Source organism: Erpetoichthys calabaricus, chromosome 5 (assembly GCF_900747795.2).
Source record: "Erpetoichthys calabaricus chromosome 5, fErpCal1.3, whole genome shotgun sequence".
NCBI classification, from domain to species: Eukaryota; Metazoa; Chordata; class Cladistia; order Polypteriformes; family Polypteridae; genus Erpetoichthys; species Erpetoichthys calabaricus.
The window spans coordinates 69,578,405-69,603,818 of NC_041398.2; the positions used below are offsets into that span (position 1 = coordinate 69,578,405).

The following is a 25,414-nucleotide window of genomic DNA, read 5'->3' on the forward strand; positions in this document are numbered from 1 at the left end:
AGAATAAAGTCGACATGTTGACTTTATTCTCGACATTTCTACTTTATTCTTGCTGTTTATGTCAAGATTAAAGTCGACATGTTGACTTTGTTCTCGTAATTTGTCATTAAAGTAGAACATTGTAAACTAAACTTCATCGTAAAATTAATATTTAATTTACTAGATTTTCTCAAACCCCGTCATAAGTTATATAGCACATTAAATGCTTTGTGTTAAGTGATTCTTAAACTGACTTCTTCTTGCACTAAGAGGAGGCGCCAGCAGCGATCACCGCACAGAATACATTCACTTCATGATCTTCCTGCTCTCTGAACATTTAGAATGCTAAGATAAATACTTAATATAATTTTCATGGTGAAATGCATTAAAGCATGCATTAATCATATGGGGGCACGGCGGCGTGCCTGCCTTGCATTTGCATGTTTTTCTGGTGGGTTTACTCAGCGTGCTTCAGTTTCCTTTCAAAGTCATGTAGGATGTGGGGTTTTGTTGTGCTATATTGATCCTGCTAGTGTATGTTTTGCTTGCCTGCGATGTGCTGGCGACTCGTTCAGAGATGGGTGCAACTCTGAATGGATGGTATAATTAAACATGTATAACGAAGATATTTTTAAAGTTCTGAACACTCCGTGGGCTAAGTTTATAACTAGTTTTAATTTCACAAAGACGTTTATCGTGTGGTGAAAGAAAAAGGAAGGATAGGAACTGGGGTTTTGGTACGTCAGATAGAGACAGCATGCATGCAATAAAGATAGCCCGCTCAGAAGAACATGCATTGAATTCTGTGTTCGTGTCTCCGACCACCAGATCACACATCCAACATTTACACAATATTTAAGTTAAACCTGTGCGATAGCTATTCATACATCCAGTTTTTTGGAGCCTCGTCACACCTGCCATAAAGTTCTCTACACTGAACATACACCTGGGGACCCCTTACTGCGAGGGAGCAGCACTACCGCCTCACTACCGTACATGTGTAATACCTGCTTTAATGCATTTCATCATGAAAATATCAAGTATTTATCTTAGCATTCTAAATTTTCAGAAAGCAGGATAGCTTAGCTTGAAGCAAGGTCCGTATTAATGCAGTTTGCCTAAATGATGGTTCAGTTGGTAAAGATGTCATCACCAAGTTGCACTTGTTATATTTTATTTTAATGTAGTGAATACTGTGTAATGCACCTGGGCTTGAAGTCTTGAAGTAATAGTGCAACTATCAGTAATAATACTAGGGCTGGGCGATTTGGGCTAAAATCAAAATCTCGATTAATTGAACATTTTAACTCGATTACGATTAATGAACGATTATTTTTTTTTTTTTTTTGCCCTCATAGTTCACTGACAAGTTTTGTACAGTAAATATGCTCACATATTACAAGTGAGAGATTTTTGAATGAAGGGTGCATTACTTGATTTTAAAATAATTGAAGGAAACACACTATCTACTGTCTGTGATTATTTATTGAACATCAATGTTGAACAACTGAAATTAAAGCACACATTGCCTAAAACGAACAGTCACTTTGTTCTTATAAAAAAAGTCAAAATAAATAACTTGCACTTTTGGAAACAAAATAAATTATTTTCAATGTTTTTCTTATTAAAAGTAGAAAATAAGCAGTATCTCTTCTAAATAAAATAACTCTTATATATCCTGTAAATAATATTTTAAACAGTGCATTTCTTGCATCTTCTGTAAACAAATATTTTAATGTTGTAATGAAAATAGAACTCTCTAAACACTGTTGCATGAGGTGATCTTAGCGATCTTGTCATGTCACTATATGAACATGAATTTACTGTAAGTTCTTACTAAGAAACACGAGCATGTTAACCTTTTCAGGTTTCAGGCAGGACCTGAGGCATGTAACAATGTTTCCGCCCGAACTGAAAACCTGCTCTGATGGGGAGCTAGTAGCTGGTATGCAGAGATACTTTTTTGCCACCTTAGAGTGGGAAAGTGTACATGATGCTTCCTCCACCAGTCCAGTGGATTTGCCTCACTATCCAGCATGGGGGACACCAAATAGCTGCTCATCTCTGCTTCTAGCGATTGCTGAAGTGACAGAGTGGGTGTAGCTGAACTTGCTGAAGGTGTTGCCTCACTCCCTTTAAAAAAGCTTCCTAATGACCTCTTTTGTTTTTATGCTATTATATTTAATTAAGCTGACGTGTACTTACCAATTGCAAGGTGTAGTCGGTGTCCAAAACACTGCTGCCGTAACCATCCATTAAGCACAGCAGCTTTGACAACATTAGCACCGTTGTCTGTCGTAATGGCTGAAAGTTTTTCTTCTGCGAGGTCCCATTCAGAAATCATATCTTTCAGACCTTGCGCAATCATATCTGCCGTGTGATCGGCTGGAAAATATGCCGTCTCAAGGCATCTCTGGCGCAGCTTCCAATCGTCGTCAATGTAGTGCAAAGTAAGGCTCAAGAATGGGTCCATCGTCCTACTTGACCAGAGATCAGATGTGGCTGCAAAGTGTTGAACATTTTTCAGTTCAGCAGCTACATTTTTACAACATGTCTTGTACATGTCTGGCAGCGCAGTTTTAGAAAAATGTGATCGCGATGGCACAGTGTATCTTCTGTCGAGAGTTTTAACGAGGTGTTTAAACCCGCTTCGCTCCACAGTAGCCAAGGGAGTCATATCCTTTGCGATGTAATAACAAATAGCGTCAGTTATTTCTTTCCATCTTCTTGAACTCTTCTCATACGGTGTGGCATTTGTGAACGCTTGTGTTATCGACATCTGCTTTGCGGAGGCACTTGTTGCTGGGCGCTTGTCAGTCTCTTTTTGTTTTTTTTGAGCCATGCACTGTTCATATTCAGTAACGTGATTGTGCTTCAAGTGTTGAAACAAATTGGTGGTGTTACCTTTGGGCGTCGAAACTGTTTTTCTACAGTGTCTACATCTGACTTCATTTTGTTCAATGTCATCCTTACTGAAGCCAAAATGTGTCCAAATGACGGAGACTGCGTTTTTCTTTGGTACAAGCTGCTCTTGTTGCTCAGTTGTGTCAGTGTTTAAGCTCTCCATGCTCGACATGTCGTTGGAATAACTTAATGTAACGGAGCGGGGTCACGTGACTCCACACGCGGTAGTGTTTTTAAAGGGAAAGTAATCGAAATAATCGACCTGGAAAAATTTGATCGATTATAGGTTCTGAATGTCGATTTCGATTACTTTTCGATTAATCGCCCAGCCCTAAATAATACTATTATTTATTTTATTGTTATTGTTTATTAGTTTAAATATTATGCAGTTTAATGATGATAAAGTTGTTTAAAAAGTCACTTTAACGTGTCAGTGGACAGAGATTGTTAACATTAACAGAAAGTGTAGTTGGTTTACAAAAAATATTTACTATTTATTCCTTTTCTAAGACATATTCGGTGCAATACAATTTTTGACAAGCACTTCTGGATATTTTACTAAGTCTAAATGCCTCTTTGTATGGTTGAAAATATGTTGTCAAAATTATAGTTTGTTTTTGCAAAATTTGTTCAATAAAAAGGTTCTATATTTTGACTAAATCTGTCATGCAATGTGATACCTTCTCTATTAGTGCCACCCCCTTGAAAACTATCACTTTATGGGGCAATGCAAAACTGTATTAATACTTGTGTGCACATTAAAATGTTTTTTTTTTGTACAATGTACAATACTCTTGACAATGGAATAGGTTATTCTTAGCCAGTAATTGCAGTGGAAAATGTGGTTAACATCCACTCATGCATGGGGAAAAAAATACCGTCGAATACCGTGAAACCGGGATAATTTAGAAAAATACCGTGATATAGAATTTTGGTCATACCGCCCACCCCTAGTTCTGAGTCTTCAAGAGCAGATCAATTAAATTAATTGAAAAGAAGTTGGCAACAAAAACAAGGCACTAAGTAAAAGGTTTAGAATGAAAATCTGCAGCCACTGTGGTCCTATAGAACCAGAGTTGGGGATCCCTGCCTTAAAGCACCAGGAAAAATCTCTCCAGTGATACAAGTGTAATGCATTAAAATGCCTACTTTCAGAGATGTGCAGTTAGTAAGGCCATTAAAGCCGCATACTCCATTGCTGAAAATGAAATGCAAATTCTAAATGTCTGTAGTTTGGGTTTTTGAATTCATGGTAATGTTTATTAGTATAACAAACAAGGGACAAAAAACATTTTAATATGTATGTGAATAAAGATACTGTCTCTATTTAGGAGTTATCACTGTACTTAAATTTCTATTTAATGGCTAATTCTGGGTTAGTGCACAGGCATAAGCAGTAGCACTGATTATTTGCATGAGATGCATTGAAAACAATAGAACAAAGGCTGCTTTACACAAACTGTTTCTCTCACTCATTACTTTTTCATACTCGGTTCCTCTCCAGTTTAATTTTTATCTATCACTAGCAGGGCCCAACTCTAGCAATTACAGTCCTGTATTTCCATGCAGCCATGATTGAGGTGTTATTATAAACTACTGATTGTATTGTGATTTGTGATTAAAAGCCCCAGATTTCAATCTATGAAAATAAATATTAGTTTTTCCACATATCTTCAGTAAAATAACTGTTTTTTTTTATTTCAGAATTGTGCTCTGCTGTATCTTTGACTTTAGTTTGAAACACTTTACCACTGACATATATGTTAACATGTTTTTTTTTTCTTGGATTGATATGCTATTTATTGCTTTTGTTTTTTGAATAAGAAAAGAATGGAAACTGGGTCTTTACTTAATTTGTATCATTTTCAGCTCACTACTCTGAAACAGTAAAATGGTACTCTTTTGCAAAATGCATTTTTTTTTGTTTAAAAATAAATTTCCTGTAGTCATTTTACTGGTAGAAGCTAAAATACATTAAAATATTTTTGTGTGAATGTGGTGTTTTCTTCTGTCATTCTATCATTTATTGCATGACTTCACAATAGGAATGCATAGTGGTGAAGTGTATAGTGCTGCTGCCTTATAGATCCAATGTTCTGGTATTGATTTCTCTGGTATTTGTTTTTCTTCTTGACAATCTAATTTTCCTCCCACATCCAAAAAGATGTGCAAGATAGGCAATTTCAAATTGATCCAAATGTAAATGTGTATGTGAGTGGGCCCTGTGATGGACTGGCACCCTGTAAAAGTTTTTCTTCCCCTGTGCTTTCATTGCTGCTCAGATAGACTCCAATCCCCCTGTACCCACCACCCAGAACTGGATTGTTTTTCAGAATTAGATGAGACTCCACTCAAATTGGTCATTTTCTTTTATTTTAAAAAAAGATATAATAATTGAACTTGATGGAATGAAAGCTACACGTTTTGTGTTGTGATTTATGAGCATTCAGTATGATAAATGTTCCCTTAGTGAAATACACAGTGAAGGTTGGCATATTAATATGTATTGAATGAGTTCTAGTCAATGACTTGTTGAAATCTGTCATATTAACTGTAAATATACTTGTCCATATTATAACGTAGGATCATAAACAGTAGAAAAAGGGGAAAAAAATACTAAGATTTTTATGAAAGTAGAATGTTATGAAAACCTTCTACTTATTCAAACTTTACTCTTGCACACTCACACAAATTTATAGTTAATTTTTAACTAAACTTGCAAAAAAACTGAAAAATTTAAAATGAAATTTTTTTTCATTAATTTATAGACTGTATCAGATGCTAGTCGAGAACACAGATGGAAAGGAACAGCTTTTCAGAACACATGAATGTCTGGATCAAGCAGCTCAAAAGTTGCAACAGGATATCCTTTCACTTACGGATCATGTAGCTGCTTCTAACCAGGAACAGTCCTTATTATTGTCCAAAATGGAGTCTGATTTGGATGTCCTCCGTAATACTAATTACTGTGGGCTAAAGCAGATTGTGCTTACTCCACAGGTATGTTTAACAAAACAGGATCACTTTATCAACTCACAGGTATGTGGTGTGTTTTTATTTTGTTCTTTCTAAAGAAATGCAAAAGGTATAGTGAAAAAAGTGTACATTTTTTCATTGGTGTGGTATCACTGATGCATGGTTCACTCACAGTGGTTTGTTATGGTATTTTCTTTGGCTTTTCTGCACTTTACTACTTTTACACATATATTGTTTTCATTGTTTCTGCACAATGCATGGCATATTTACAAGTGAAAACTTGAAGGTGAAATATTTCTCCAGCTTGAATTCTAAAGTTCCTTAGGAGCTTAATTATAAAGTTAACCTGCCTTAGAAATCTAATTCCTTATGAATCCTAAGATGGCAGACCTCTTCAAATAATGACATTCTGTAACACCTCTTTAGCTCCTTCCAGTATATATTATTCAATGCCTTTTATTAGGGATGCTCAGGTAGATCATCCTCAGATCTAAATCTGCTGAAATGTTTTTTTTTTTTTTCCCCTACAAAAAACTCTATTGGTGATTGGTAAATTGCCAGATTACAAAAACCAATCTTTTCAGCCCTTGCATTTTTATGCTTTATGTTAATTTGGTTGCAGTGCTCCTTTACTTGAGGTATTATGGTAGTTAAGTCAGAAGGTGTGTTTTTTTTTTTTCCTTTCACCAATGGACTTCCTGTTGTATAAATAGAGCAGCAAGTCAAAGCTTGTTAAAGTGGATTTTATATATATATATATATATATATATATATGTATATGTATATGTGAGCCTGTGCTCAGACCATACGCCGCACACTGCATCAAATTGGTCTGCATGTCTGTCGTCCCAGAAGGAAGCCTCTTCTAAAGATGATGCACAAGAAAGCCCGCAAACAGTTGGCTGAAGACAAGCAGACTAAGGACATGGATTACTGGAACCATGTCCTGTGGTCTGATGAGACCAAGATAAACTTATTTGGTTCAGATGGTGTCAAGTGTGTGTGGCGGCATCCAGGTGAGGAGTACAAAGACATGTGTGTCTTGCCTACAGTCAAGCATGGTGGTGGGAGTGTCATGGTTTGGAGCTGCATGAGTGCTGCCGGCACTGGGGAGCTACAGTTCATTAAGAGAGCCATGAATGCCAACATGTAGTGTGACATACTGAAGCTAAGCATAATCCCCTGCCTTCGGAAACTGGGCCTCAGGGCAGTATTCCAACATAACGACCCCAAACACACCTCCAAGACAACCACTGCCTTGCCAAACATGTCTCCAGACCTAAACCCTATTGAGCATCTGTGGGGCATCCTCAAACAGAAGGTAGAGGAGCGCAAGGTCTCTAACATCCACCAGCTCTATGATGTCATCATGGAGGAGTGGAAGAGGATTCCAGTGGCAACCTGTGAAGCTCTAGTGAGCTCCATGCCCAAGAGAGTTAAGGCAGTGCTGGAAAATAATGGTGGCCACACAAAATATTGACACTTTGGGCACAATTTGGACATTTTTCACATAGGGGTGTACTCACTTCTGTTGCCAGCGGTTTAGACATTAATGGCTGTGTGTTGAGTTATTTTGAGGGGACAGCAAATTTACTGTTATACAAGCTGTACACTGACTACTTTACATTGTATCAAAGTGTCATTTCTTCAGTGTTGTTCCATGAAAAGATAATAAAATATTTACAAAAATGTGAGGGGTGTATATAGTGCTGTGCAGCAAGTAAAATTATTAATCACATGATTAAAAATCACAACACTCACACTAGCCAGGTTTCCATCCAAGGAGTTTTTGCGAAAAAATATTTAGCGCTTCAAATTTTTTTACCGGTATAGCTAATGGAAATGCTAATTATCGATAAAATATTGTACATGTTGACATAATATTTTTCCGTTTAACTTTAGCGCATAAATTCCATATCGATACTTCAGATGTCGCAAAAACTACATTGGAAACACTTTTTGTTGGAAAAAAGGGCTTTAACGCAAATAAATGTGTCACATATCACGTGCAATCAAAACGAGAATGGCGGAGCGGTTCGCATGGTCTGATGAAGAGAGTTTTTTTTTTTTGATTAAACGTTGTTATTTTGTATTAATTCAAATTTCAGTTTTAATTAAAAACCTTAAGGGAAGCAGGTTACAGTACTAATTCAGTTGTTATCGCACTGAGAAGGGATGTTGAAAGGTAGGCTCACCTGTACAGATCCGATGCTGCAAACACAGCTACATCATGGGCACTTCCAGGAGTGCCAACGCAAATGTCTCGTATCATGTACCTGTCATTAACAAGGGCCTGGAGAACAATAGATGGCCACCCTTTGCGATTAATGTAATCGCGGTAGCCTTCCGTCGGGGGAAGAATAGGCACATGCGTGCCATCCAGCGCACCGTAAATCTGTGGCACAAGATGCACCAAGGAATTGCGGTATGCAATTTCATTGGCCTCCGCTACAGTCGGAAGTCTGATATAACGGCGCATTCATTTTTCTTTAATAGCGGTGCACACAGCATATACACATCGATGGACGGTAGTTTTACTAACCCCGAAAGTTTCTCCAACTACTCTATACTCGGCGCAGGTTGCCAGCTTGTAAAGGGCGATGGCAATCCGCTTTTGGGTTGGAACCGGTGGTCGGTGGCAACCTGTGATGGGCGCAACATCAGGACTGATGAATCCACACAACATCTCAAACGTCGGCCGTGTCATTCTAAAATGTTGCAGCCAGAGAGTTTCTGTGAAGTGTCTCTCCACCACCTCCTCCCAGAAGGTCTTATTCCGTCATCTCCCATACCCGTGGGTTTCGTCGCACTGGGGTACTTTCTTCGAGCTCTAGGGCTATCAGACAAGCAACTGCTTCATTCTGCTGTCGTCTTTGGATATTATGTACAATTCCAATTATTTGTGAAACTGAAATAACAGTAAGCTGGCAAATTTCAAAAAACTGTCTGAATAATCTCTCCATTTCTTTGTTTCTTTGTTTAGTGGAGGGGGTGTAACGTGGAAAACAAAAGGTAGATAATTTGCGACATACACAAAATTATGTATGGAAACGGCTCAAGGGCAGATTTTTTTCGCGATACAACAACACTTATGCGACAGTTCGTTTTGGGGGGGGATGACGTCATCACGCACACCATTTTATCGATAAAAAGCCAGTTGGATGGAAACAGGCTGGAGACAGCAAATTTCACACATTTTTTTTACGTATATTCTGTTTGTCGATAACAAAACGTCGCAAAAAACTGGATGGAAGCTTAGCTATTATGTGCAAAACCCAATAATGAAGACAAAAATTATGTATTGCGTGTATTTGGTTTGCAAACACTTTAAACAAATAAGGTACTTTTTAACAGCAGTATTCCCTTTACATATTAGCAGTTAAATATTTCTTGTAAATCTCAACTTAAAACATGAATGCCCTGGCAGTGGCAAATAGCTTTGGTTTTATATTTGATTGCATTAATGTTTTTATAGTTTGTTATAGAAAAACAAGTTACCCTCAGAGTCCAGAGCCATGATCATAACATTATAACAGACACCTTCTGAGCAACAGCAAGTTAAATCGCACAAAGCAATGGTTTCACACATAGATCAACATAAAAAGTCTGTTGCTGCCTGTTGTGTCTGCTGTCGGCGCCTGTTTGCAGTTTGCGGCGGCTTGATGGCCAGCAGGAGTGCACGGTGGGCTAGTTACTTGGCTGTCTTTGTGGGACAGGTGTGGGGGTGGCAGTTGCATTGAGACGCAATATTGTTTGTACCTCCTGTCATCGTAAGTGTCTGTCTTCCCATGCAAATGTTGCCATAGGTGCATCACCTACATAAACGTGTTCAGCACCATGATCAGCTGGGGACCAGTCAGCTGATGCCGGTACCTTTTGCTTTGAGCATTCACTTTGGTATTTCTCCACATGCCATTTTAGAAGCTGTTTGCTCTTCGCTATTCATGCACGTGCAGGCATTTGAGGTCAAATCAACAAAGCTAACTTTCCTTCTAGCAAAAGCATATCGCTAGTGAGACTGAGGCTTTCAAAATAATAACAAACTGTGTTAATGTGCAGTAAAATAATTATAGGCGTTAACGTGTTAACTTGCCCCACCCTAATAATATAATATAAAGGTACATTACAGAAAAAGTTAAACAATCTGAAAGCTTGTAATTATAGGAAGCATTTTATTTTAATTTATGCTTTAACTATTATGGATAAATATTTTATTTTGTACATAATTTATTAGTTGCAGTTTGTATTTTAAGGAAACTGTTTACTAGCATAAACATTTATACACACATGCACACTACAACAAAAAAACCTGATTGAAGGTTCCCTACCATTTTAATGTGCAAGATATTCTTCATCAGCAGTTTTACTCAGAAAATGAAAAGAAACAGTTTATATGCAGTAGTACAACTGACTATGGGTGGCAAGCCACTTTCAAAAGATCTCAGGGATAGAGTTGTGGACAGCCATAAGGCAGGAGATGGATACAAAAAAATTTTGGAGGCTTTATCAATCGCAAAGGAGCACAGTAAAGTCCATAATAAAGAAGTGGCAAGTGTTTGGTACTACTAGGACTCTCCCTGGATCTGGCCATCCCTCCAAACTGGATGGAAGAGCAAGGAGGAAACTGATGAGAGGCTACCAAGAGGCTAATGGCCACTTTGAAGGAGTTACAGGATTTTATAGCCAAGAGTGGTCATTGTGTGCATGTGACAACAATTTCACAAGCGCTCCAATATTGTGGCTTGTTTGGGAGGGTCACAACTAAAAAGTCACTTCTCAGGAAAGGCCACATTAAGGCTTGTTTGAGCTTTGCCAGAATGCACCTTGAAGATTCTGATGCAAAGTGGAAAAAGATCTTATAGTCAGATGAGACCAAAATCGAACTATTTGGCCTCAATACCAAACGGTACACCTCGCGGAAATCCAATGCAGCTCACTATCCACAACACACTATACCTACAGTAAATCATGGAGGTGGCAGCATCCTGTTGTGGGGGTGTTTCTCTGCTGCAGGGCCTGGGGCTCTCGTTAGGGTAGAAGGATGGGGCAAAATACTGTCAAATTCTTGAGGAAAACCTGCTGCCCTCTGCCAGAAAGTTGAAGATAGGCAGAATGTTCACCTTTCAACACAATGACCCAAAACACACAGCAAAATTGACCACATGTTAAGGAGATGCGGTCAGATCAGCTGCTGTTGTTGCTGCCGAGCTGTGTGTTCTGCTTGTCGTGCTGTGTGTCGATCATTTAAAAGCCTGTGCAGCAGCTGTCCTTTTGTCTCACTGCCTTGTCTCGCGGGTCGTTAAAATATCTCTTGCAGGTCGTTAGTGTCTCCGAGAAAATCACGTATCGTCTCCTTCCAAGCCTTTCAAGATTTTTTTATATAATAGATTGTATGTATATATACCCCTACCTCATTTCTCCTCCCATCCACACTATGACAGAACAATTTGAATCCACCTCCGATCCATCTGGCCTTATTCCCCTTCCATTTAGTCTCTTGCACACACAATATATCAACCTTCCTTCCCTCTATCACTCAGCTAACTCTTTCCCCTTACCTTTGCTGCCAACATTCAAAGTTCCTACCCTCAGTTCTACTCTTTATCTTCCTCTGGACATGTCTTCCCTCTGTTGTTCTTCTTTATCGCCCAACATTATCCCAATTTCCGCCAGCACATATGTATGTATATATGTGTGTATGTATGATTTAATATAGCAGGGTTGTGTGTGTGTGTATCTATGGTTGTCTGATATTGACAAAAAAGTAATATCTTTATATTTTGTGGGGTTTTGTAGATGACTGAGTAAATGATATCTTGTATCCTTCAAAAATGTGTGTGTTAAAAGTCTTTATAATTCACTAGTTCTGGATTGCACCTTTTAAAGGGATATTAAATGTTGTTTCCTACTGATATTAATGGAAACAGCTTATTTAAAGGAATACTTCACCCAGAAGGTAATTTTTTTAAAATGGTACTTAACCCATGTAGTCTGTAGTGGTGGCCAAGAAAAGTTTTCAATCTTATGCTTTTGTGGAGAGATTAAATACTGAATGTTCAAACTCCATGGCGTCAATAAGTGATCCGTGCTAGACACTGCCACAGGATAAGAAAAAGTCCATGGAAAAAAAGTCCATTTGTATGGTCAAAATATGTACATTTTTGCTAAAATATTAGGTTACTTCCTGAAAACAGCTGCATTGAATGTAAACACGGAAGACGTCATGCCCATAATGCTGTGTTTTTAAATTGAATATTTGCCTCTCTCCCTTGTTCATTGGTGAAGATGCCAATCTTGCATGCACATTGTATATTGCAAGCTCCCAGTACCTATTAATAGTCAGCTTTATGCATTATTTTTTTGTTACATGTTCGCATATGGTCACAAAATGTGCTATGGTCAAGCCAAGATCAAACCCAACCAAGTACATTTTTTCCAATAGCGCATGCAGTGTGTGGTTTTTTATTTTTTTATTTTTTGTCTGTCCTGAAGGTGGTAGAAAGGGAACAGCAAGTTGTTAGACTTTTTGACAACCTTCCTTCCAGAATGTTTATTGTAGTATTTTAAATATTCAAATATTTGCTTTTTTTTGTATTTGCAGGAACTAGGGGAGACCATAATTAATCTGGATTCTCAGCTCACCATTCTGAATCAGCTGATGTTGGAAATTATTAAAGATGTTAAAGCAAAGAATACCATATTAGAACACAACAAGTTACTGCAGATGGAAAGAGAGCTTTATGTTTATTTTTTTCAAGATGAAAATTACTTAAAAAGCATTTTTGAAGAGTTGGAGAACAAGGTCAGATCTTTAGCCACTGGACATGAAAAGTGAAATACCGACATCTTATGACTTGATGTAAATGCAGTCATGGTTCTGGAATACTTTATATTTTATCATATTGTCAGAATTTCAAGTTTGCCACTATTCTGATATGAATTTGGACTACCATGTGGCCAGCGATCCTTTGGAGAAAAGTTGCCATGTATATGTTACCTGTTATTTATTAACTATTTGCGTGTTTTTTTTTAACTTGGAGTTTTCAATTATTCAGTTTACTTTAGTACACGTTAGGTTTGACAGACATTGTGTCTGATTTCTGTCACAGTTAAACTGTTCTTCAATGGAAGATATAGAAATATGCTTAAAAAGGTGTACACTTTATAAGATCAATTTTGATATATTAAGTTAATTAAAGGGTTTGATTATTTACTATGATTTTTCAAAGTAATAGTAAATGTTAATTTACTAAAAATAAATGCATTCTTTAAATGTCTTTTGCCTCTGTACTATAAAGGTTATTTTAGTCTACACTAAATTCAGAGTAATTATTTTAGGTGGAACTAAAAGTATTGTAAAAGGCAGTATATTAATGTATATTCTTGACGTGCATATTTTTGATAAATGAAAATGCTGATTAAAAAATATGTAATCTATTTTGCAGGAAAACTAGCATATAGAACAGATGACACATACGTAGAAAATTACAGCCAACCAGAACTTAGGTTAACTATTCTAGGAAGGAGCTCCACTTTGAGAGTAATTGGTATTTGATAGGTCCAATGGTTGACAATTATAATCACTGCCATTTTCTAGGTTTACCAAGTGTAGCCAGTTGTTCTCGCATCTTTTCCACACTGCTTGGTCTTGGGAATCCTTTAGGATGAGATTCATTTCTTTCATTGTATTGAGTTCCCCCCAATACCTCTCCTGGCACCCTGTCATATGCCGTCTTTCCAGGTAAAGATGCTTAATGTAGCTTATTTCCTTTCACCTAATGTTTTCCTCCATTTTTCCTGAAAAAAATCTATTTTTTGCCTTCTCAGGCATGAAATCATAGTGCATTTTTCTCATTTTCACCTGATCTGATTTAAATTTTTTTTCCCTAGGACATTTTTTAACCATTTTCATTACTTGCTTAAAATCTTGCTTGTTTGATATAGCTTGCACTCCAATGAATCAACCTTTCCTTTGTATAATGGTACAAGCACATTTCTTTTCTGATCTTTAGAAATTTTCTGTTCAGATACCATGATGTCTAAGCCTTCGTCTTTTTCCTCCATCTTACAGGACTACTTAATTTTCTTCCTGTTCTTTGACTAAAACCTATTTGATAACCTGAAGGATTGCCTTTGTATTTTTCACCATACTTCGATCAGCTATTCTCATATGCAAATAGTCTCTCTTGATTCTTACATCTGTCATCAAATTCTTTCCTACACATTGTGTTGCACACAACAATTTTTCATCACATCACCAAAGTACACAATCTTCTCACCCTCATCTCATGCACTCCCTCATAACCTGTAGGAAAGCCTGTTTTTGTTACTGTTTTTTCAAGACATTTGATGACAAATACAACTGGTTTTGCATTGTGACATTTTGTTTGTAACGGGATAGCTGTGCTTCAAGTCAAATAGTATTCCACAGATGCCAGTAGATGTCAGTTGCTAGTTTTTGAAGCAACAAAATGTACCACAGATGCACTATCAAAGAAGATTCCTGGGACATTTTACTCAGACTTAGACCTGCAAATGCTAAGTAGCATATTGGGCAATAAGCTTCCGACCATTGTTTCCAGTTGTTTGTGGCAATTTTTGGGTTCATCCCATGAGACATCTAAGGCCATCCGGTCTTAGGCGAGTGTATTTTCGATATGTGGCAGGGACTTCGTGGATGGCATGTTGTTCCTGGTGATGTCCATCTCTGGGCCACTTTGGGGATTCAGAGGAAGTGACCAGCTAGCTAAGCGTAGTCTTCTTTGGGTGACTGATGTGATTGTTGCACTCATAAGCACTTCTTGGTTGGACATATGGTAGATATATCTGACCTTCAATATCTGTCGGACATATTACTGCAGGAACACACAGATCATCTTCAAGGATTTTTTCATGTAAATGGCCATAAGGATCACGAGTGAGGTGAAGTGACTCGGCTTCATCTTAAGGGAAATTGTTGCAGAGGACTACATTTTCTAAAAAAAGAGTACATTGGAAGAAACACTGCTCTATAGTGAATGTCTTAAATTCTTTTCATCCTGTGACTTGTTTTATTCAGATTACTTTCTCAACTTTGCAACTACCAGGTGTCAACTTTTGTTGCAGCAAGTTTTTTGTCCAATTTTCCAATATTAAGAATTGTGTTAACTTTCATGGTTTTATGTGTATTGCCATAAAACGTAATATTGTGAGCACTGCTTAGAAGAAATTTTAGTGATTTTTTTTTTTTGAGCATAAACATTAATACTTGTACAGGCTTTCTTGCTGGTTCAAGAGAGAATGGAGCGTTGTGTCAGCAGACGAAGTAATATTTATCGAAGACCACTGTCAGGCCTTGCACGGAGAATCATGTCAGCCATTCGATTTGAAAGTACAGGACGGGACACTTTCTTGAGAAAGGAGCAGCAAAGTGAGTTCTTTCTGTGTATTTGTAAGGCTGAGTCTTTGCATTTAATTTTAATAGAAATGTGTAGTAAAGAAACTAAATGTGCCTTTAACGCTTTTCATTTAAAGTATTTGTAAAAATATTCCTATTCCAGAATAGCTTAAATATGTATATGGCCTATGGTAACATTACTTTTAAAACTCGTAAAGCTTATCTCTTCAAATTTTGTATTGTTTCTTGACAGACATCTTTAGCTGGTAATTGCTCCCGAATTAAATTTAAAATAGGTAATGACCGATTTTTTTCTTATGTTCACTGATGAATTTCAGTGTTGCCAGTTCTATGTTTTTTAAAAATGCAGATTGTATATTTTTACACAATACTAAATATCTTAAACTCCTTTGTTAAAACTAGGTTATCTAAAATGTATTGATAGTCCTCATTTAATTTGATTGTCCTCATTTTCAAAATTAGAACTGTCTTCACTGTTCATAAAGTGATAATGCATTTACAGTACAAATTGCACATCCCTGGGTCAAATGTTAGTCATAAAATCAACAGAATAATTGAAATCATTAGATATTTTCTTAGTTCCATCTAGCAATTAGAAGATTTCTTAGAGAAATCAATTAAATTGTGAGTTTCCTTGCTTAACCCCTCAAGGAACTGGGGGCAATATGTAGGCATACATATACAAGTGGACCTTTTTATATGTGCTTGTTTAACATGATCTTAAAGTTTAACTATAGTGACTTATGAAAATGAACAATTTCTCTTTCTATTAGTGGCATCTTTGAGTTTCCTTTGCACTTTTTAAATCACTTTAAGCAGTGTGAAATTTGGAAATCTCAAAGAATGTCTTGAAAATGAGTAGCCTTAAACCTTAAATAGCTTACAAAAGTGATGCAATAATTTATTTCTGAGTTGCAGTTTTTAGCCTTTTTTAATGATATTTTATTAATACTATCTGGATTATATACAGTACCTGGATAACTGTCTTTTTTAGACAGAATGTGGCCTGATAAAATTACCTATATATAATGTCATCCATCATACTTTATTATAGTATTCCTTTTTGTGACAGAAATTAAATGTATCAGTCTTTTCCATATTCTCTGGGATACTGCACCTAGATTTTCCAGCTACTTTCTAATAGCCTTAGTAATTCCGATTTTTCTCTCAAAAGTTCAAGTTAATCATTATTTCAAATGTGTTCTTTGAATTATCCATGTAGGCTGCAACTAATGACTATTTTGCCATTTGATCAATTTAATCAGAAGTTTTAAAAAATCATTTTAGTATAAAAGTGAAAACATTTTTTTATTCTTAAAAAAGTGTTATCTTTCATAACAATAACACTATGTTGTAACATTACATTTGCCAAAAAGGTGCATAAAATTTTTATTAGTAACTGTAAGGTCTAGATATGTACTTCTTTGAACCTTTTGTCAACAAACCTCTGCATCAAAAAGATTGAAGCCCTCATTAGGCATTGACAAAAATTGCATAAAGTGGGCATGCACCAAATTAACAACAATTTGGACCAAAATTTTTAAGTGCCTTTCAGACAGCCTTGGTGTCACAATCCCTCCTAACCCATTAATAACTGTTTGATGTTTTTCGAAATGGATAAGGACAAGCAAACTGTGATTGCATTCACTACACTTTTGGCACGCAGGCTGATTTTGTTAAATTGGAAGAATCCTAACTCTCCTCTAATAAGTCAGTGGGAAACCGATGTTTTATATTATTTGAAATTGGAAAAAATCAAATTCTCAGTTAGGGGATCTGTACAGAATTTTTTCAAAACCTGGCAGGATCTAATCAATAATATTTTAGAATAAGAAGAAATAATTATTTCCGCATTTCTTTTCCTTCTCCATTTATCTTTTTTTGCCCTATTAAACTCAACAATTTAGGCATGTTTACAAGCCTAAAGTTTTACTCCTTTGGCCATGCTCTCCTTCTCAGGGGTGGGGTTTTATTTGTTTTGAATCCTATTTTTTGTAAAAATTGATCTATATGTACCGAATGATTACAATAAAATTAATAATAATAATAAAAAAAAGTTGCATAAAGTGTATTCATTGATTTTTATCTCCTGGATGGTAGCAAAAACTGCAAAGTGAACTGAATGTTACACGTTACATTATTGTATCAAATTGCTTTTAAAGGAAAACCTCTGCAGAAGAGTTTTACAAATTATTGATGACCCAGATTCTGGACTTTTAGATGAAGGTTTTGAGTTGCTAAAAGAAAATAATTTTGAATATTCTTCTGGATTTTTCTCAAAGTGTCAGTGAGAAAGATTTCACCATTCTGAGTTTTCTTTTCAGGTAGTTCTGTGCCAAGTGAGCTGATATTTACACATTTTGCAAGGCACACATTTTCTGTCAGATTTGAAGCTCAAATGACTCCACAGTTTGGACTTTGTTGGTCTTTGACCACCATAATTACATCCCCTATCTTTGCCATATCTCATATCAAATTATGCCTAATGTCATTCCATTGTCAATGAAATAACAAGTATAATGAGTAAATAGACAACTGATTAATAACAAAAATCATGGCAACTACCTTTATCATTAAACATTATCGATGACATTGATTACATGTTGCAACTGTAGACCTATCTAAGTAGCAAAGAACAACATCATTTATTTATATAGCACATTTTCATACAAATATATCTCAAAGTGCTTTACATGATGAAGAAAGGGGGGAAAAAAGAAGACTAAGAGTTAAAATAAGACAACACTAATTAATATAGAATAAGAGTAAGGTCCGATGGTCAGGGAGGACAGAAAAACCAAAAAAACTCCAGACAGCTGGAGAAAAAAAAAAATCTGCAGGGGTTCCAGACCATGAGACTGCCCAGCCCCCTCTGGGCATTCTACCTAACATAAATGAACAGTCCTCTTTGTATTTAGGCTTCTCATGGAAGAACTTGATGATGATGGTCATGTAGACTTCTGGCTTTTAATCCATCAATGTAGGAACATCATGGTGCTTTGATTAGGTGGTGGTGGCGCAGGTCGCCACCACAAAAAAATGGGAAAAGAAACAGAAGAGAGAGTTGGGGTTAGTATGGATTCTAGAGCCGCCATGAGTAGTTATAATTAATTGAATATACAGAGCATCAGGATTAAACTAAAATGAAGTTATGAGAAAGCCATGTTAAAATAATTTGTTTTTAGCAGTTTTTTTTTTTTTTAAGTGCTCCACTGTATTAGCCTGGCAAATTCCTATTGGCAGGCTATTCCAGATTTTAGGTGCATAACAGCAGAAGGCCGTCCTCACCACTTCTTTTAAGTGTAGCTGTTGGGATTCTAAGCAGACACTCATTTGAGGATCTAAGGTTACGATTTGGAATATAAGATGTCACATTCTGATATATAAGATGGAGCGAGATTATTTAAGGCTTTGTAAACCATAGGCAGTATTTTAAAGTCAATTCTGAATGACACAGGTAACCAGTATAGTGACATCAAAACTGGAGAAATGTGCTCAGATTTTCTTTTCCTAGTTAGGATTCTAGCAGCTGCATTCTGCACTAGTTGCAATCAATTTGTCTTTTTAGGGTAGTCCTGAGAGGAGTGCGTTACAGTAATCTAGTCAACTGAAAACAAAAGTGTGAACTAATTTTTCAGTATCTTTCAATGATCTAACTTGCTATATTTCTTAAGTGAGAAAATGCTGTCCTAGTGATCTGATTAATATGCGATTTTAAAATTCAGGTTACAGTCAACAGTTACCCCTAATTTCTTTACCTCCGTCTTGTCTTTTAATCCTAATGCATCGTTTATTTCTAATAACCTCATTATATCCATTAATGCCAATCAGTAAAATTTCTGTTTTCTCTTTATCTAGCTTGATAAAATTACTATTCATCCATTTAGAAACAAAAGTAAGACATTGTGTTAGTGAAACAACAGAGTTGGGATCGTCAGGCGCTATTGATAAATACAGCTGCATGTCATCAGCATAGCTTAAAAGAGCAACGGACCCAGGATAGAGCCTTGTGGAACACCATATAGAATATCATGTGTCTTTGAGTTGTAATTAACACAACTAACAAAGAATTTTCGGATTCAAACCAATTTAAGACACTGCCAGAGAGGCCCACCCATTGACTAAGGAGATTTCTAAGAATATTGTGATCAATGATGTCAAATGCGGCACTCAGATCTAAGAGGATGAGAACAGATAAATGGCCTCTGTCTGCATTTACCCGCAAGTCATTGACTACTTTAACGAGTGCAGTTTCTGTACTGTGATTTGTTCTAAAACCCGAATGAAACTTATCAAGAATAGCATGTTTATTGAGGTGGTCATTTAGCTGCATAATGACTGCCTTCTCTAAAATTTTACTTAAAGGCAGGTTAGAAATGGGTCTAAAGTTTTCAGAAGCAGAGGAGTCAAGATTATTTTTCTTGAGTAGGGGTTTAACTACAGCAGTCTTAAGACAGTCTGAGAAGACCCCCGTATCTAATGACGAGTTTACTAAGTCAAGAATACTATCAATTAGCACGCCCGATGAAACTTTGAAAAAACTTGTTGGTATTGGGTCAAGGACGCAGGTGGAGGGTCACAGTTGAAATTATTTTATGTAAATCAGGTAAATCGATCCTGGTGAAAGAATTTAATTTGTTTATAACGGAGTACTGAGGCTTAAGAGGATCTGCAGTGTTGGGGAGATATACTATATTATTTCTAATATCATTAATTTTTTGATTGAAAAATACAGCAATAAGAAGATTAACTGCCGAAATAGACACATTTTATAATGTCAAACTAGAACTGAAATTCTAAATTTCTCCTAAAAACTGTTGTCAAAATTGGTCTTATCCATTGTGAGAGATGGGCGTCTGAAGCGGAGCTCCGTTAGCAGCGGTGTTATTTTTTATATTATTCCCTTATTATCCTGAGATATCCTGTATTTATCTAACCCGAGGGTTCTACTACAGCATACATAAACATGGTTTGCAAGAAAGGGGCTCAGAAAGAAACAGAAAAGAAAACTAAAGCTGCATCCAAGCCCAGACCGACAAGTTCAAGCTCAAGGTACGGCCTTTCAGAGACTGACCTGGAACAGATGGCCGAAAGCCCAGACTCCTCGGGACCACGGTCTGCAGCATCGTCTCCAGTTGAGAGCGAAATTGGGGACGAATGTGCGAGTGATGCAGGTCATGTTAGCTCGCCCATTGGAGAAGATCATTTGAAACTGGAAAAGGCCTTGCAGTCCGCGCTTTCACTTACTCCATGTGAGCCGGGAACATCGGCTGTAATAGAGCCCGCCGCTTCACCTATGGTGCTCGAAAGCAGAAATGATCTGTCCGAGCTGAAGGTGATGATCGCTGAGCTCAAGCAAGAGATCAAGAATGATATAAAGAAAAGCAAGAAGGCAAGTGAGATGCTGCAACGGGAGCTGCAAGAGCTGCGGCAGGATAACAAAGACTTGGAGAAACACTTATATACTATGCATCCAGAAAGTATTCACAGGAGAAACACGTATATACAGTGCATCCAGAAAGTATTCACAGCGCATCACTTTTTCCACCTTTTGTTATGTTACAGCCTTATTCCAAAATGGATTAAATTAATTTTTTTCCTCAGAATTCTACACACAACACCCCATAATGACAACGTGAAAAAAGTTTACTTGAGGTTTTTGCAAATTTATTAAAAATAAAAAAACTGAGAAAGCACATGTACATAAGTAGTCACAGCCTTTGCTCAATACTTTGTCGATGCATCTTTGGCAGCAATTACAGCCTCAAGTCTTGTTGAATATGATGCCACAAGCTTGGCACACCTATACTTGGCCAGTTTCACCCATTCCTCTTTGCATCACCTCTCAAGCTCCATCAGGTTGGATGGGAAGCATCGGTGCACAGCCATTTTAAGATCTCTCCAGAGATGTTCAATCGGATTCAAGTCTGGGCTCTGGCTGGGCCACTCAAGGACATTCACAGAGTTGTCCTGAAGCCACTCCTTTGATATCTTGGCTGTGTGCTTAGGGTTGTTGTCCTGCTGAAAGATGAACAGTCGCCCCAGTCTGAGGTCAAGAGCGCTCTGGAGCAGTTTTTCATCCAGGATGTCTCTGTACATTGCTGCAGTCATCTTTCCCTTTATTCTGACTAGTCTCCCAGTCCCTGCTGCTGAAAAACATCCCCACAGCATGGTGCTGCCACCACCATGCTTCACCGTAGGGATGGTGCCAGGTTTTCTCCAAACGTGACGCCTGGCATTCACACCAAAGAGTTCAATCTTTGTCTCATCAGACCAGAGAATTTTCTTTCTAATGGTCTGAGAGTATTTCAGGTGCCTTTTGGCAAATTCCAGGTGGGCTGTCATGTTCCTTTTACTAAGGAGTGGCTTCCATCTGGCCACTCTACCATACAGGCCTGATTGGTGGATTGCTGCAGAGATGGTTGTCCTTCCGGAAGGTTCTCCTCTCTCCACAGGGGACCTCTGGAGCTCTGACAGAGTAACCATCGGGTTCTTGGTCACCTCCCTGACTAAGACCCTTCTCCCCCGATCGCTCAGTTTAGATGGCCGGCCATCTCTAGGAAGAGTCCTGGTGGTTTCGAACTTCTTCCACTTATGGATGATGGTCACTGTGCTCATTGGGACCTTCAAAGCAGCAGACATTTTTCTGTAACCTTCCCCAGATTTGAGCCTCAAGACAATCCTGTCTCGGAGGTCTACAGACAATTCCTTTGACTTCATTCTTGGTTTGTGCTCTGACATGAACTGTCAACTGTGGGACCTTATATAGACAGGTGTGTGCCTTTCCAAATCATGTCCAGTCAACTGAATTTACCACAAGTGGACTCCAATTAAGCTGCAGGAACATCTCAAGGATGATCAGGGGAAACAGGATGCACCTGAGCTCAATTTCGAGCTTCATGGCAAAGGCTGTGAATACTTATGTACATGTGCTTTCTCAATTTTTTTATTTTTAATAAATTTGCAAAAACCTCAAGTAAACTTTTTTCATATTGTCTTTATGGGGTGTTGTGTGTAGAATTCTGAGGAAAAAAATGAATTTAATCCATTTTGGAATAAGGCTGTAACATAACAAAATGTGGAAAAAGTGATGCGCTGTGAATACTTTCCAGATGCACTGTATCAGCTTTGAGGCGGCCTTTAATGGTATGCTGGATAAAATTGAGGAGCACATTCAGGAAAACGTGTCTAAACTGAGCACACTTGCCAAACAGCTGGAGGATGTTAAGCAGGCTCGAATTGAAATCGCTGAAAATCTAGTATCACTGCTGATGGAAAAGCAACAGCTGCCAGTTCCGAATGCAAAAAACTTGGAGACAGACTTGCTGCTCTGGAAGATGGATGCAGAAGGAATAATATTAGAATCGAAGGTCTACCTGAGAATCGTGAAAGTCCAAACCCAATGAGATTCGCAGCTGAACTGTTCTCTAAAATAATTGGAGAGGATTTTAAATCAGATACCGAGATAGCAGCAGCTTATCGCATACACGGATCAAATACCTTTAGTCCTAGGTCTTTTATTATCCACTTCGAGAGATTATTATGTAAGATAGATGTGATGGCACTCCTCAGATGCAAGCAAGAGATTATATTTGAAAATAACCACATTCGTATTTTCCCTGATTTCTCTCCCGCAACAGCTGCTAAATGTGTAGCCTTCTACAACATTAAACAGCGGTTACAGCAAGCCGATATCAAATACAGCCTCTTGTACCCTGCCAAACTCAAAGTGGATGTGCAAGGCCAATACTACGTCTTTTCCAGCAAGGAGGAAGCAGAAAAGGAATTAAGAAAGCTGATCCCGATACTATTCTGAAACACAATAGTGAGTCGCATCCTGGCATGGCATGGCAAGCAGATATCACCTGCTGTCTGATCCACTTGTAATGATATGGGTATTATAATTATACATCCTTTTCATTACTCTGACGCTTTTTGTTTGTTTTAATTACAGTTATAGACGTGTGTGTGTGGAAGAAATAAACTTTTTTTTTTTTTTTTACTACCCTAAAGGAGACTGTTTAACATCATACCCTTGGTTTATTGTTATTATTGCATTAAGACTTAAACTATGCTTATCCTGGACCACTTTCTAACACCATTCCCTGCGTTTATTATCTTATTACTTTAAGATTGCTGAAGATTATATTATATATTTTATGCTTATAGTTTGTTAATGATTATATATAATCATAGTTTGTTAATGATTATATTTTAGGCATATAGTATTTAGACCAGGCATGTGCAACCTACGGCCCGTGGGCCGAATCCGGCCCGCGTACTGATTTTATACGGCCCGCGACGACTTTTCTAAATATCATTGAATCTGGCCCATTAACCCTCTTGGTGTTGCCTGTTTGTTCTTGTGGTATTGTTGGATTATTTTTGAGAGTATGATGCGGTGAGTGCTTTCTGAAGTACTTTATATTGTGCTTCCCCCACTTTTTACGGCACGTCCGGAACTGTCGCACGTTTAAAGTGTGCAAGAGCTCGTAGTCATGTAGTCGTTGACTCTGCTGCATCTCTCTACTCTGCTGTCGTGCGTAGCATAGCGCAGTCTTTTCATGGTTTTTGCTAGTGCTGTACCTATCTGCATGTTGTTTCGAGTTTCATGCTATATCGGCCTACATTTCAATATTTTCAAATACTTGTGAATTTGTGAACAAAGAAGAGAAAAGTGGACGCTGAGAGTCGTACATTTCAAGAGAAATGGACTGACGATTATTGTTTTATAATGCAGAAAAAAAAACCTCTTTGTTTGATATGCTTGGAAACTATTTCAGTTTTAAATGAATACAATTTAAAAAGACACTACAATACAAAACACGCTAATTACAACAGTTACAAATGTAAACTAAGAACAGATAAGATACAAAATTTGAAAAAATGTGTATCGGCACAACAGATGTTATTCCGCAAACATACTGATGTAACTGACAATATTGTTCGTGCAAGTTTTATTGTTAGCGAAAAAATTGCGAAGCACTCAAAACCATATTCTGAAGGCGAGTTTGTCAAGGAATGCCTTACTGCAGTCACGAAAGTTCTGTGTCCAGAGAAAAGCCATGAAATGGAAAAGATAAGTCTTTCTCGTTGGACAATAACCCGACGAGTCGACGAAATGGCCAGTGACATAAAATTAAGCATTAAAAATATTGCATCAAAATTTGAAGCATTTTCCATTGCTCTTGATGAGAGTACAGACTCCAACGATACCGCTCAATTGGCTATATTTATTCGCGTAGTTGACGCTAGCTTCAATTGTACGGAAGAATTGCTTGCTCTCCAACCAATGAAGAATACAACAAGGGGTGAAGACATTTTCCAGGAAGTAAAAACTTCTTTTACTGTATTTGATTTAAAGTGGGAAAAGTTATGCGGAATATCCACCGATGGAGCTCCATTGGGGCGGAGTGGTGGCTCTGAGGCTAAGGATCTGCGCTGGTATCCCGAAGGTTGCCGGTTCGAATCCCCGTCACTGCCAAAAGAGATCCTACTCTGCTGGGCCCTTGAGCAAGACCCTTAACCTGTAATTGCTCCAGGGGCGCTGTACAATGGCTGACCCTGCGCTCTGACCCCAAGGGGTATGCGAAAACTAACAAATTCCTAATACAAGAAATTGTATAAGGCAAAATAAAGAACAAAAAAAAACATCGGAGTTGTTGCCCAAATAAAAACCGAATTATCAAGTAACAAAATCAACACGGGAGATTTGTCGGTATTGCATTTCATTATACACCAGCAAAACTTATGTGCAAAATCAGTTAAATTTGCACAATAACTGCATGTATAAACTTCATTAAATCCAGGGCGCTAAATCACCGCCAATTTCAAGAATTTCTGGCTGACGTTCTTTCTGACCATAAAGATCTTACATTTTATTGTGAAGTGCGTTGGCTTAGCAAGGGAAAAATGTTGATACGTTTTTATGATTTGAGAAATGAGGTATCTCTTTTCATGGACATGAAAGGAAAACCTATTTCTGAGCTAGAAAACAAACCCTGGCTGTGTGATCTTGCATTTCTTGTCGACCTAACAACACATCTAAATGAATTTAATGCTAAATTACAAACTCAGGGACAAATGATTCATGAGCTTTATGGACACATAAAATCATTTCAAAATAAGCTTCGACTCTGGGAAAGCCAATTAAAGGAA

General features: G+C 37.5%; 1 protein-coding gene across 3 annotated transcripts in view; it reads left to right on the forward strand.

Moving 5' to 3' along the window:
* Positions 1–25,414, forward strand: part of haus3 (HAUS augmin-like complex, subunit 3) — a 69,039-nt gene that overhangs the window by 32,178 nt on the left and 11,447 nt on the right. The window contains exons 3-4 of one of the 3 annotated variants that reach the window (XR_007935156.1): positions 5,652–5,922; positions 12,461–15,268. Coding sequence is in view for 2 of the 3 variants with exons in the window: in XM_028801638.2 (XP_028657471.1) it covers positions 5,652–5,922; positions 12,461–12,694 (505 nt within the window). In the remaining variant the exon portion in view is untranslated. Of the gene's footprint in view, positions 1–5,651; positions 5,923–12,460; positions 17,268–25,414 lie in introns of those variants that run through there. The other 2 variants (XM_028801638.2, XM_028801639.2) reach the window with 2 other exon arrangements.